The 14,889-nt window shown below is 41.8% G+C and overlaps 1 protein-coding gene across 1 annotated transcript; it reads right to left on the minus strand.

The window, feature by feature from the left end:
- Positions 1-35: 35 nt before the first annotated feature.
- Positions 36-11,836, minus strand: LOC141004365 (uncharacterized). Its single transcript, XM_073475811.1, has 20 exons — positions 11,793-11,836; positions 11,520-11,696; positions 11,050-11,175; positions 10,547-10,687; positions 10,064-10,189; positions 9,206-9,328; positions 8,917-9,039; positions 8,659-8,781; positions 6,941-7,063; positions 6,596-6,718; positions 6,202-6,327; positions 5,577-5,705; positions 5,353-5,445; positions 3,722-3,817; positions 3,393-3,488; positions 3,065-3,160; positions 1,701-1,802; positions 1,503-1,608; positions 1,128-1,244; positions 36-627 (listed from the first exon to the last, which is right to left on the minus strand). Exons 2-20 carry the CDS (start codon positions 11,626-11,628, stop codon positions 549-551), a joined length of 2,157 nt encoding a protein of 718 aa, XP_073331912.1. The 5' UTR covers positions 11,629-11,696; positions 11,793-11,836; the 3' UTR covers positions 36-548.
- Between the last annotated feature and the right edge of the window lie 3,053 nt (positions 11,837-14,889).

Here is a 14,889-nt window from a genome sequence, read left to right on the forward strand (position 1 = left end):
AAATAAAAAGATATCAACATGTACTACACTGTGTTTGTGTGACAGTTTATCTTTATTGGGAATATTCCTTGAAGAAAACTTGTTGAGTATGACGTTACACTGCCAGTTATTATTATCATTAGACAATCATTGGCAAGAGTTTACAGACTGTACAAAAAATACTGACACCATTTTGTGTAAAGACAAAAAAGATACATTTAATAACCTTGAGCTGCCAGAAACCAACATGAAAAACGATTAATCCATTGTTCATTTCACAGATTCAGGAATATTTCTATTTAAAGATAACTGTCAACATACATCACCGGTAAAAAAAAAGCAGCCTTTGTGATACAGTCATGTCCCCTGATGTATTTCAATAGAGGCCTAATTTAAGGGTGAAACTGCCCTCAGAGAAGCCAGAACACTCTCTCATAACTCAGATACATTTCATTTTTACAGCTGACCGCTCATCTCATTTCTGTTCTTGTGTATTGCCTCGTAATGTTTCCAAATGTTGTCTGTTTGCTGATGTTTTCTCATGACGAGGAGCATGCATACAGCTTGTATCATCTGCCCTTCCTCTCTGGACACTGGATTTTGTAGCCCACCCTGTAGGCCTGCAGGTACACACGTGCCTGGTTCATCCTGGAAACACAACCACAAAGCAGACACATTATTATAATAATTATAATCATACTCTGATCTAACTTAAAGGCACACTATGTAGTTTTGATCAAACATTTTAATCAGAAGAGAAAGATCTTAATTGACTGATCTTTTTTTATGCCTCAACAAACTAAATAAACTGTCTTCGTTTTCATTCACCTTTCTATCTTCAAGCAGTGTTCTGGGGACCTTATTTTCTTCTGAGAACAGCTCGTTTATTCAGTTAGGGAAAAAATAAATATTTCTGATATTACCTCATTTATATATTGTAAATATTACAGATTGAGATTGACTTACTTTTCCAAAACTGAACAGTGCCCCTTTAATAACTACACTTTTATGGCATGTTGACTCTATCTAGGTACATACAGAAGGGTAAATGTGATTTTCTCCACCCACCTGCTAGTCCAAACAGATAACAACTACTGCATGAGCTACTTAATCCAGATGTAGTGGATGTAATAAGGTAAAAAGGTAACCTGTATTTTGTGCATAGCTGAACTCCCAGGGGTCCACAGCGGTCCACATAACTCTCCCTAAATGCCTTTCTTACAGCTCGAGCCATGCTGACCACTGTGGTGACCACAGGGCATGTCCTAGGACAAAAACAAACAGATCACCCACAAGAATAAGTAATAATAATCATTTTAATTAGACGACAACTGTTTACCTGCAAGTCGACAAAGTCTGCACGTTAGTAATGACACACACCATTGCCATGATTCTGTCTCTATTGTCCCACAATGTTTGGTCCTTGTTGCCCAAACCTCCATTCATTTTATTTGCTAGATGTTTAAAAAGTTGTATGCTATTCGTATAATGTGCTTGGGTAAAAGAAAACTGTTCACACTTACAGTCTCTCGCAGCGCAGGCCTGCAGTGCCCTCTGGACAAGTACACGTGTTGTGAGGACTGCAGGTGGCGCCATGTTGGCAGGGCGGCACACAGGGGGTGGTCACCGCTACGGACAGAACACACAGCAAGAGCCTTAATACAAAGTGAAGACAAAGAAAGGTCACACACACACACACACACACACACACACAGACTAACCGGTTTCACAGATACTTCCAGTGAAGCCTTTGGCGCAGCGGCACCTGTTGAGGCCCACGCACACTCCACCGTTCTTACAGGGTCTCTGACACTGAACAGGCTCTGAAGGAGACAGAAAACATGGAGGGCACTCAACAGGAATCAATCTCAATACAGCCAAGAGCTTTTATTCAATTTCGTTCAATCCTTTTTTTAATTTGGAAAGTCGGTATGAGCAAACGGGACCAGCTGGGCTGCACACTGGACTGTGTTTGTGATGTCTCCTTGAGGGGGAGATACTGGTATAATAACTATTGATTACACAATAAGCCATAGTGATTGACATTTATTATACAGGTCGTAAATCCTGCAGGCTTCAAATGGATCAACAAACATTAACTTAAGCCTTTGCAGATTCTGGTGCTGCTCCAGAATGTGTACAAAGACAGCTCCACTGTCTGGCTGCCTGGAGAACTGCATACTCTTCAGCAGTAGTACCCATGTCTACACAGTCACAACTATTAAATCCATATTTGGAAAAAAGACAATTGTAATTATATTTTAAATATATGATATATATTATATTTTCTATTTATATTTCCATTTTTTTCCTTTCCTTCAGTGTTTTATATAGGGTCTTGTGCATGTAAAAGGTCTTGAAAGTTAAAAAGCCCAAGGTCTGCACCAACAGAAGCTCCTCTCTCCCACAGAAAACACTGCTCCTGAAACGCCTCGTCAGTAGTCCCACCTTTAAGTCTGTGACTTTGTGACATCACACTACGTCACCATGTCACACTTTTGCATAATTTAGGCCTATATTCAGGGTAGAAGTGAAGCTAACTGGAAGTTGAAAACACAACAGAGCCAACTGGAGACATGGTGAGCGGTGCTGCCTCAGGCATGTGTGAACCGATCAATCAGAGCTGACTGGGTATTCGGGAGGGGGGCCTTAAAGAGACGTTTCAGACAGAGGTAGGTAATAAGGTAGGTAATAAAGTGCCGCACTGGACAGTATGAACAATGGATGGGGTTTTTTTTTTAGCACTAAAGCATGTAAACCTATTCTAGTAATGAACCTGAAAATGAGCATAATATTTCTCCTTTAAGGGTTCTGGGAACCAAGAATACGTTCAGCACCGAGAATAAGTTCAGCACCTCATCAAAGTAAGTGGGTTTCTGTTTTGCATAAAAGCAGGGAACAGTGGTCATGACTTTTACTTTGAAAATGTTTTTTTATTGAAAGAAAAATCACTTTATATGTTTTGCTATATTGAAACATGAGTTAAAAATGGGGCCTGTGTGAAATAAAATGCATGCTGACTTTTACATTTCAGTTATATAACAACTGATAGATAAACAGCATATAAACAGCGATATGATCTCACCTATCTGGCATCGAGCTCCTTGCCATCCACCAACACATGTGCATTTGTTGACATCCACACATCTTCCCCCATTTTTACAGGCAGGAGTGCACAACGCTGCAGAACACACACACACAAAGAAAGAGATTATGTCTGAAAATGACATTTCGAGGTAATCTTTAGGTTGTAAGGTTGCTTTTCAGTTTTCTCGTTATTGTATAATCTATATATTACAAGGCAGGGCTGCTACCAAGCATGGAGGCAGAGCCATAGAATTAAATCAAGATACCCCCCAGAATAAGTGCCTGGTGTAAATGATGCCAGATGTGCTGGTGGTTATGTTACTCACGCAACAGGCACTGGGGGCCAATGTAGTCAGAGGGACACTGGCAGGTATCAGGCCCCACACAGCGACCACCGTTAGCACAGGGCAACTCACACACCGCTGAGAGAAACACAGGGAAAGATAAAATGGAGAAAATAAGCAGGATAAATAGAAATGGATAAAGATAGAAAGAAAAGACACAGAAAGGTCGACCATTATGATTACAGTAATCTAAAGCTGAAAAATGAGTAAGAAGTAAGAGTCATCATATAAATGATATAAATCATATTTACATCTGAAAGTTATTCAAATAAAAGGACCGTCTTGTCCTGTCTATGTCAGAGGTGATGTACCTGTGTGGCAGCCTGCTCCGGTCCAGCCAGGACGACACAGACACTTGTTCCAGCGCATGCAGGTCCCTCCGTGGGCACAGGGTGGGGAGCACATAGCTGAAATACACAACCAACATGGATTCATCAGTTTCCTCACAGCAATGTTAGTCTTTGCACTTGCATCATAAGACTGACTCCCAATCAGCACTTCATTTTTTTAAGGACATGAAATATAATCACAATCTTTAGGCAAAGTCATATCTCAGAAGATATGATACCTGTTTTTTGTCAACAAAAAGACAGATACAAATGAAACCTGTGATGTTTTCTGCTTTAAAGACAAAATAATGGCTAAATTTCCACCCCACTGAAAGCATTTTTTTCACCAGAGGCCATGACAATGATTGGCATCGGCTTAGCTTAGCTTAGCTTAGCTTAGCTTAGTTAGCTAGCTGCATGGTAGTATATTACGGAAGCCCTAAAGGGCCATGCATTCATACATTTTATTTCCTCCGTTTTCCCTTGATAACGATAACGAATTTCATTTGTTTTCTCGAGATCTCGAGTTATTATCTCGAAATAACAACTGCCGTTTTCCCGAGATAACGGGATAATTAATTCGAGATCTTGAGAAAACAAAACGATAGTGTAGTATATTAAATCATTGCAGGAAACATCATTCAGTGTAGCAATGTCAGAGGAGCAGGAGCATATCGTTCACCACGTCACATATCTTTTCAATCAAGACCTGACACAGGCTGAAATAGCATTATGCCTTGCTATTACAGATAATATACACATTAGTGTGCATAATCTAAAAAGACAGTTAGCAAGGCCTCAGCTATATCGGCGGCGCAATCTGTAATAGCAAGGCATAATGCTATTTCAGCCTGTGTCAGGCCTTGATTGAAAAGATATGTGACATGGTGATCGATATGTTCCTGCTCCTCTGACATTGCTACACTGAATGATGTTTCCTGCAATGATTTAATATACTACACTATTATACTACTATACTACACAGTTTTCTCAAGATCTCGAGAAAATTATCCCGTTATCTCGGGAAAACGGCAGTTGTTATTTCGAGAAAATAACTCGAGATCTCGAGAAAACAAATGAAATTAACTCGTTATCACGGGAAAATGGAGGAAATAAAATGTATGAATGCATGGCCCTTTAGGGCTTCCGTAGTATAGTGTTGTTAACATTCTTTTTTTTTTTTCATCAGGCCTGTCAGCTTCTCTGAAATTACCCAGGGTGATAATCATCATGATTGATAGATTGATTGATTGACAGACAGACAGACAGACAGACAGACAGACAGACAGATAGATAGATAGATAGATAGATAGATAGATAGATAGATAGATAGATAGATAGTATGCTGTGTACCCATGTACTCCCCAAACCTGCATGTAAAATACTAGTATGTAATGGTGGATTAGACTCAGTAATATAGGTAATCTAGGTACATTACATTGCAGGGTACGTAACTGAAACCTTAGATATATGGTGACCCCTACCATCTCCCCTGGTCATGATCACATAACAGATAAACTGAAGTTTCAACACACTAGCAGTATGTTGTGTCTAAATAGCCTTGATATTAATAATTACATATGATATCCATGTACAACAGTCTAAGTTTGTACCTGAGCAGCCTAGTCCAGGGTAGCCTCGAGGACAGTCACAGCTGTTTGGAGCCACACACACTCCATAGTTGTGACAGGGAGGGTCACACACAGCTGGAAAGGAAGAGAAGTTAATGGGCATTATGTAATTGAACCTGCATATAAAGCAGAATAAAACATTTCCTTTTGCGAATACTGTTCTCTGCAAGATTTATAATGATCGACATATTCCATGTTTGACTCACGCTGGCACTTGGTGAGGTCATCAGTTCTTACTTTATACCCTTCCCTGCAGGTGCAGTTGAACCCACCAGGATGGTTCACACAGAGATGCTCACAGCCTCCATTTGTGAAGTCCTCGCACTCATTCACATCTTATGACAAAAGACAACAGGGCAGTTAAAAAGGCATTTTAAAACAGCCAAAACGATCTGAGGCAGTCTGCTCATGTCCTCTTGGGTCCCGTGTCCTTCACAGTCATCAGCCATTAACAGCCAATCAAATTTCTGCACTCCCTTTTCTATTCCTATTTCTGGCTGATGTGATTTCTTTTTGTGAATAGGTGCAATCTGGCAAATGTAAAATGGATGAGAAGTTGATTGCAAATTTTTCATTTGAAAGACTAGGACATTAAATGTGTTCAAAATGAGGCTTGAATGATGCATGCGTGCTTGAAGAATCCCATCACACATGGCTTCACCGCAGGTCGAATAACATCAGCTGTTCCCAAAATCCCTTAAAAAAATACTGTAATGTATAAATAAACAGCTTAATTTCTGGGCCAAGACTTCGCAAAACTAAATACAATCAGAGCTCACGTTGTCATCAGAACTGAGCGACTCATCAGTTAAGGTAGGGGCAGTTTCTCACCCACGCAGCTCCTCAGGTCCTCGCCCAACTTCCAGCCTGCTCGACAGCTACACTGGACCTGACCGTCAGCCCTCACAGTACACAGGTGGTTGCAACCACCATTTCTCAGCTTGCAAGATGTAACGTCTGTTAATGTAAAAAAAGACATTTGTTTAACACTGAGTATTTTCAGATTATAACAACATTTTGGGCAGAACTGAAACAGAACTGATTTATACGTCATTTTCAAGCAAAAATGTAATTGCAAAAACTGCCTAATTCATGCTGTGGGTGAGAAGAGACAACAGAGAGATAGTGGATTTTTTCTACATTTAAAATGGGTGCAGTTCATTCCTGGTATTTCTTGGTAGGTCAAAAAAATATTGTGATGTCAACGCTGAAATGAGAAACTTACTGCTGCAGGTCAAGTTGTCTGTATCCAGCAGCAGAGGAGGAGGGCAGTGGCAAGTGTGTCCTCCAGGAGAGTTGCTGCACGTGTGAGAGCAGCCGCCATTCTGCAGTTTACATTCATCAATGTCTGAGCGCACACACACGCACACGCACACACACACACACACACACACAAAGGCAACTGTTGGACAAAAAAATGTATCCTACCGATCCCAAACAAAGTATTATTAGTTTATTTAACCTAGCCAAGTATTTTCATTTCCTTAACCTAACCAAATATTTTTGTTACCTAAACCTAACCAAATTGCGACAGCAATGAGAAGTGAAAGAGTGTCTGGGAGTGACTGACCCACACAGGTGTGACCATCAATGTGCAGCTGGTAGCCAGGCCTGCAGGAGCACTGGAAAGATCCCTGAGTGTTCACGCAAACGTGCTCACAGGTCCCATTCAGTGCCAAGCACTCATCCACATCTGGGGGATCAGAGACAATTAGATTACTCTTTTGTAATGGGAAAACATGGCTCCATATAAAGGCCCATTCAGATTTGAGTCAAGCACTATTTGCAATTCATTCTAGCACTTGTTCCAACAAGCTAGGAGGGCCAGATGAGTAGGGGGTTGCAACACAGGACAAGTTAACAAGAGGCTGCTTGTTTGGATCAAGAGACCAAATACTGGCATCGGCTTTTGGATGATGATATACTGATCTTTTAAACTCCCCTCCACTTTGGTGCAGATTGGAAAATAACAGCTCATTTTGTAAGCAGAAACACAGTCTGTAAATTCGTTCACAGGTTGCAAAAATAAATTTAATTGGTGGTGATGGTTTTGAACTTCTGTGCCTCCATTTGGCCCAGTTAGGTGCAATCACAAATCCACAGCCTCCTGAGTGATTTTGGCTCAGCGTGTAGAGCGGATCTTTGACAACATGTTGGGCACTAATCGCAGGACTCAAGTATCCTTGAGCAAGACACTGAACCCCAAGTTACTTCCTATGAGCAAGCCTGCAACTTGTACGGTAGCTCCACTGTCATGTAAGCTACCATGTTTAGGATTGCATTGACATGTGTACTTCACCTGTCAGGTACATAAAGTAGGTTGAACGTACTTTGTGGAGTTTTATGTCAATATTTGGTGTTTCTCACATAAAGACAATGTCTGTATCCTAAAAGTCTAGTTGACTCTAGTCTTCTTTTTTTCCCTTTGTTGGTACGTCGCTATGTTTTTTGGGCTGTTACTGCCACCAACTGTCATCTAACTTTGTAAAAACATTGCTGTATACCACTACTAGCTGTTAAAATCTTCAAAGTAAACGCCATTTAAAAAAACTCTATCTACGCCTTGGCTTACCTATGTTATAGTTATGTTATCTGCATGTTCTTATAGCTGTGATACTTCAGGGATTGTGAATAATCTTCATTTAATGTATGTGTGTGGCTTAAGGGTCTGGCTTTGGTGCACCACAACGGTAGTCTTTCAACAAAAGCTAATGCTAGATGGAAAAATCTGAAAGATGCTTTATAGGACTAGTTCCACATTTTGGTAAATGCTCTTATCAATACAAATGTCATGCTCTTATTATAAGTATAAAACCCTAACCCTAACCCAGGAAAGCCAATAAGCATATTTCTGAAAATGTTGAAACTATCCCCTTCATCACATGTACATGCTACACATAGTGGTAAAAGGTCCAGTGTGTAGGATCTAGTGGCATCTAGTGATGAGGTTGCAGATTGTGACCAACTGAACACCCCTCGTGTCACCCTTACAAGGGTGGCCGCTCAAAATTCTAAAAACAGAAGAGGCCCTCTCTAGAGCAAGTGTTTGGTTGTCCCTTGGCTACAGTAGAAACATGGCGGACTCCATGGAAGAGGACCTGCTCCCTCTGTAGACATTAAAACGCTCATTCTGAGGTAACAAAAAAGTCTCAGTTTCAAGTGATTATACATTAATGCAAACATAATTATAAATATTATGTTCAATTTCTGCCCCAATCTAAACTACTTTAAGTGTGAAAGGACTCAGGATTAACTGAAGGGATCAACACCCCCCCAACTGTGTTTTACCTGTGCAGTTGTGTCCATCCTGGTCCAGCTGGTAGCCTGACGCGCACTGACAGCTGTACCCTCCCGCCTCGTTGGTGCAGTTGTGTTCACAGTGGCCGTTGTTCACAGCGCACTCATCAATGTCTGTAAACAAGAACATTCCTGAAGGACTGGCGTCTGATGAGTGCTGTGTGCCCAAGTGCTGCTGGCACACGCAAAGTATTGACACAAGTACCACTGGTGAGCACCACTAGTAAACACACACACTTGCTTACCCACCAAAACAAGTGTGCCCGTCTCCGTTGAAGCCCTGGTAACATTGGCAGAAATAAGAGCCAATGATGTTTCCACAGCGAGCGTTGTTGTCACACCAGTGACCACCTGACGCACACTCGTTCTCATCTGGAAGGAGAGAGCAGAAGAAAACAGATCCAAAGCTCAGCTCATTTCCATTCACAAAACCTCTTGGGATAATTTTACTGGAAGGCATAACAGCAGGCATTAAAACACGCACACACAAGGAAGCCGACCCTGTTTTAATGGAGGGACGTCAGCACTAATTGCCTACCTTCGCAGTGTGTGCCGTTTCCTCGGTAACCTGGTCGACAAACACACTTGTAGCTCCCAAGCGTGTTCTCACACACACCCTGACCATCACACACCGCAGGACTCTCCGCACATTCATCCACATCTGGGACAGAGACGAGGGACAGAGAAAGAGGATGCTACGAACATATAGTATAAGACCTTTTCACATATTTACTTATTGCTCTGACATGATTTACAATAAAACAACCTATTTTTGAAAAGCAACTAATTAAGTCCTTATTAGGTAAGTAATTCAATATTTTGTCCCTGCAACACTATGAGAAGCACATACATTATTTTCTTTGCCCAGATTTTAGATTTCTCTTTGTCAACATCCATTACTTTGCAATGGCAGTTTTTAAAGAAAATGCTAATTGTGTCAATAGTAGTAAAACATAGGTAAAAAATATTTCAACCCCTTAAAAAGCAAGCAGCGCGTGTTAAGCATGGACAGCACATCATACCTTGACACATGGTGTAGTCTGGACACACAGGACCTGAGACCAGAGGCGCAGAGGAGTCACAGAGACATAAGAAGGGAGATGTGAACAAAAGAAAGCAAATACAGTACTGGGAATATTCCAGAGGACAAGAGAGGAAATTAGTTATTAAATGAAGAGATTAAAGAGGGGAGAGAGTGACTGGGAAATAAAAACAAAGCGCAACAAAGCAGGCAAGCGGCAAAGCAGCAGATTTAAGCTCCCTGTTCCTGCCAAGTCTTCCTTCCTGTCAGCAGGAGTTATTAAGTCAGGGGCAACTCAAGCAAAATATGAGAAACTCACAACACCAGATCTAATCTGGACATCAGCTGTGGTGAAGCTTATGATCACAGACTTACCAACACAGGCGAGGGCCTCTGCTCTGAAGCCTGGCTGGCACTGGCACACAAAGCTGCCGGGAGTGTTCACACACACGTTTCCCAGCTCACGGCGACACTGCTCCTCGAAGCTGCACTCATCTACATCTACAGAGGAGAGGAGAGAAACAAAGGACTACAAACAGTGCCGCCCATAGGGGTGGAAAAGGGGAAAACTTTCTGGGGCCCAACCACCAGGGGTGTCAGGCAAAGATATCCTAATTTTATTTTAAACACTCACCATTACTTAATAAAATAAAACCATTAATACAAGCTGAATCCGAGCTTGCCAGTTAGCTAATGTTGAAGTAAATGTCCCTGCCTTGCCAGTACATACACAGAAATAATGGTGCTAGAAAAGGAGGGAGTTGCCAAGGATTTTAAACTCAAAAATAATGTAATGGGCAACATTTTTTCAGTCAGCCCAGAAAGCTGCTCCTTAGACACACTAGATGTCAGCCTCACCTACACAGCTTTCTCCATTTAGAGCCATTACATATCCTGATGGGCAGGAGCAGGTGAAGGAGCCAGGGCTGTTTCTGCATTCAGCGTTGCCTCGACAGGCCTGCAGGCCCGTCACTGCAGCCAGAGCACACTCGTCTATATCTGTAAAACCCAAGACACACACACGTATTATGACCATACTACTTAAAGGGTGTCTACAGGTATCAGACACTTAAATTTAATGCTTTTAGATTTATTTTGGCATTGCTGGTAAGTATGATTAAAAAATGACATGAAATTTACCTCGTACCTTGTAAGATATAAGAAGGTGGATAAATGAAAATTAGGTGAAATAATTGTGGCAATAAGAACCTAAAATATTCAAATTTAAGACTATTTGAACACTATTAGACAAACTATAACCATAATAAGACTTTTTAAGGATTGCAAACAGCTCGCACACACATACTGTACATCCTCTCTCACACACACACACACACACACACACACAGATTCTGACGAACCCTGGCAGCCTCCGGCGCCCATCAGGTAACCACGGAGACAGCTACAAGAGTAAGAGCCGGGGCTGTTAGTGCAGCTGGCATGGAGACCACATGGTCCAGACCCCTCTCCTTCACACTCATCAACATCTGTCGAGTAGAGAGAGGATGAAATGCTATATCCAGCTGACATCCGTGTGTGCAAATGACAGGTTCTGCTGCCAAGGTGATACATGTGGTGTATTGATGGACGACACTGACATATTAAATGCATAATTGTAAATAAAGTAGATTATAGTTCAGACAAGTGGTAGCCTTTTACAAAAGACTGGTGCTGCCACTTTCTCAATATGAGTATTTTTACTGAATTCCTGCCAAAACTGCATGAAAATCATCTAAAATGCAGAAAAATCAAACTTATTTCCCAAATGTAATGTTACTTAATGCATCTTCACTGAAGCCCTGGTTCTGTCGTTGATTCTGCACCTTCTTACCTTTACACTCTGCAGCTGCCTCCAGAGTGAAGCCCACAGGGCAGGTACAGTTGTCTCCACCCTTCACCATGCCAGGTGGACAGCCGCAGCCTGTCCCATTCTCCAGCATCACCTGGCTTCCTGGACACCGAGGAGCAAGTGTGGAGCTTGGTGAAACTTTGGCCGTCAAGGAAGCTGCTAATGTTAAAAAACAAGAGAAAATTTGACATTTTAGGAGAAATTGGAGGGCAAATCAAAAGAAAAACGCAGGGAAAGCCCCCCAAAAAACCTCACTTGTACTAGGGGTGCGGCTTGGTATAGTTTCACTGAGATTTCCAATGGCATTTTCGGCCACGTGAGTCTAAAACAGAAGAAATAAGAAGTTTAATGGAAGCCATCACATCCAAAAAGCACATATCAGACATGGAAAAATAGAGGGATTCCTCGGTTGCTTGCCTGGCTCTTGGTGAGCTCCCCCTCTGTGTGTTTCAGGACTTCATTTTCATTTTCCTCGGGGCTGTCAAGAGGTTCAACCACAGTTAAAACCAGCAGCAGGGCTGACAGGAGGGTCCAGAGCTGAGCCATCACCTGAGTCTGTGTGGAGAGGAGGTGAGCCATCAGCAGGGTTAGGGAGTTTAATAATGCTTAAAATGACAGGGAAATTACACGCATATGAACTGTGTGCAGCACTCACTCCAGCCATACAGTGCATGTCTAGGCAGGCAAAACAACAGAGGGGTAAGAGCACCCTGTTATTAAGTTAACATCAACCCCCAGGCCTGTCTGCACAGAACAAAAGCGACGTACAGCAGCTGGAGCAGCTGCAATACAGCGACGTGTTTAATATAAAGTCAGCTGAATTTCTCGTGGAGTTCATCTATGAAAAACAATCGATTCTTATTGAAAACTTCTGCGACCAGAAAACTCTTGACAAACCATCCAAACTGCCGTGGGACTAACTTGTGTAATAATGCGATACACAAAAGTGTAACAAACTCCTTTCAGCCGACTTACCCGGGTTAGATCTCCTCACGCTTACAGACCGGAGACAGACGGACACAGCGAGTGATCCAGATGTGAGAACGGTGCTTCCTCTCTGGTCCAGATGCGGGATCATGCAGCCCCGCAAAAGCCAGCTCTGTGTCAGTGTAGGGGGGCTGTACACCACGGCAGTGACTCCACATCCTGTCCAGGAGCTCTGCACTTCCCATTCCACAAATCCCAAAGCAGCGCTGAAGGAGCAGCAGTCAAGGCCCTGCAGGCTGCTTCAGCATGCCCCCGCCCTGAACCCTGACACGGAGGTCATAAACCAGTCAGCCCAGGAAACACTGGAGGTCACAGAGACGTGGACAGCCAGTTTGTTAGAGAAGACAGAAAACAGCTGAAAGGTGTAAAAAAAAAAAAAAAAAAAAAAACCCTCCTCAATCACAATTCATCGTTAATGATACCACATGATGGCAGCAGGTGACTTCTCTTCGAGGTCAGTAACCTTGAGATAAATGTAAAAGTATAACTTCTCAAGAATTCAACTCTTTTGCAGTGAAATAGGCTCCCTTTTCCTGAGCATGTAGACTTTGAAACCACTTGGCTTTGACTGGAGAAAAGTGGGAGATATTAAAGTAAATGCTGCTATTTTGGAACCCAGAGCCCAATTATTTCTGAGCCATGGAGCTCATTCTTTAGTCATTTCATGCACAACATCTTCAGGGCAGTGGTGGAAGAAGTACTGATGTATAAGCAGCAATACTACAAGGTAGAAGCACTCATCTGTACCGCAGCCTGTTTTTGCCAGGTTGAGCGTGAACAGGATGTACAGCTAATGTTCAAATATACTGCGACCTGACATTATAAGTACTGTATTTAAATTCAACCCAGAAAGCAGAGGTAGTAGTACTTAAAGTACGTTTTTTTATGATAGGCTATACTGTTTGGTAGCTTGTGAATTTCACCAAGGGATCAACACACATCATTATAAGGCTTCGTATTGGTCATCTCTGTCCAGTCCATACATTGACTGAGTCATTGGTACATTGTCTATTTTTAACTATGAAGCGTTTCAGTGAAAACTATGCAACATCGTCAATCATTACCTCAGATCAAACACCTGCTGTTTATGCCTACAGTGCGTCCCTAATGTAGAAACAGAAATGGAACAGTAAGCCGTCATGTTTTCTGCTCCGGGCACTGCAAAATATGACTGACAGAAGGGTTCAAGACTACTGCAAACTCTATTAAAAGTCTACCTTCTCTAACTGTGTCTGCTCTTATCCTACTTTTAGCATTATAATCTGTTTTTTGCTGTTGTTTGTTTTATTGTCGTGTCCAGGGGACCTGGTAAACAAAGATGAAATGTGCTTATTTATTGTCAGTTAACAGGAGGAAGTCTGGTCTTCTGCTGCTGGCCATTGAGCAGTTTTACTGGGTGACGTTAGTGCCTTGCTCAAGGGAACTCAATGATAGCTACTAAGTGAAGATGACAGTGTTACCATTCCTATTTCCAGTCCAGAGGCTGTATTTTTTGCATAAGCAGGTTGCTAAATCCAGATATAAACACATGGGGAAAGCTCTATTATACGTCACTTAGTGTTTTTTGTGCCTAAACCTAACTCGACCATAAAAACCCTCCGATGGCTTTCATGGTTTAGCTGTTACCAATAATTTGACATTCGTAGCTGCTGGCTGATGACATCTTCATTTTGTTAAAGAGGTTGCAGAAAGCCAAAATGAAGCAAAGAAATCTATGAACCTGTTTTTTTTTTTCCACCGGGCATTAAAACATGATAGAAAGAGGCACAGGAAAGGCAGATATAGATATAAATGCACAACAGAAAAAAGTGACAAAGAACAAAAGTCTGTACATTCAGTTTAAGGCAAATGTTTCAATTACATAAAAGAAACTTGGTTGGAGCAAAGGATTCTGGAGGGTGCAGAGATGGGCAGCAATTCAATATTTTTATGTTATTTTATCTTGATGAAATAGTTTTATCAGGTTATAAAACATGAAGAATACAAACAACTTATCATTCACTAATCATGCAGTCGAAGCAGCTACAGTTATATATTGATGTGATGATGAAATAATTAAAGGAGACATATTTTGCCCATTTTCAGGTTCATAATTTTATTTTGGGTTGCTACTAGAATAGGTTAACATTCTTTAGTGCTTCAAAAACACATCAGTTTTCTCATTCTGTCCAGTGCTGCAGCTCTGCATTCCTCCCCCCGTCTGAAACGCTTGGTTTTAGCCAGTGTCTCTTTAAGGCCCCCCCCCCCGAATACCCAGTCTGCTCTGATTGGCCAGCTCACACATGCCCGAGCCAGCCCTGTGAACAGAACAGCGGTGCTGAAAAAGTTCTGACGTGCCAAACTAGCTGCTAGGCATAAATTATGC

This window comes from Pagrus major, chromosome 11 (genome assembly GCF_040436345.1).
Source record: "Pagrus major chromosome 11, Pma_NU_1.0".
Lineage (NCBI taxonomy): Eukaryota > Metazoa > Chordata > Actinopteri > Spariformes > Sparidae > Pagrus > Pagrus major.

What these genes read in the sequence shown, in the direction of transcription:
- LOC141004365 (XM_073475811.1), bottom strand. Translation starts at nt 11,628, where the DNA reads ATGCTGGAGAATGGGACAGGCTGCGGCTGTCCACCTGGCATGGTGAAG. An exon ending in CGGAGCAGGCTGCCACACAG is followed by an intron (nt 3,489 to 3,721) that starts GTACATCACCTC and finishes TGTTTCTCTCAG; the next exon opens with CGGTGTGTGAGTTGCCCTGT. An exon ending in AGGAGCTCGATGCCAGATAG is followed by an intron (nt 1,803 to 3,064) that starts GTGAGATCATAT and finishes TGTCTCCTTCAG; the next exon opens with AGCCTGTTCAGTGTCAGAGA.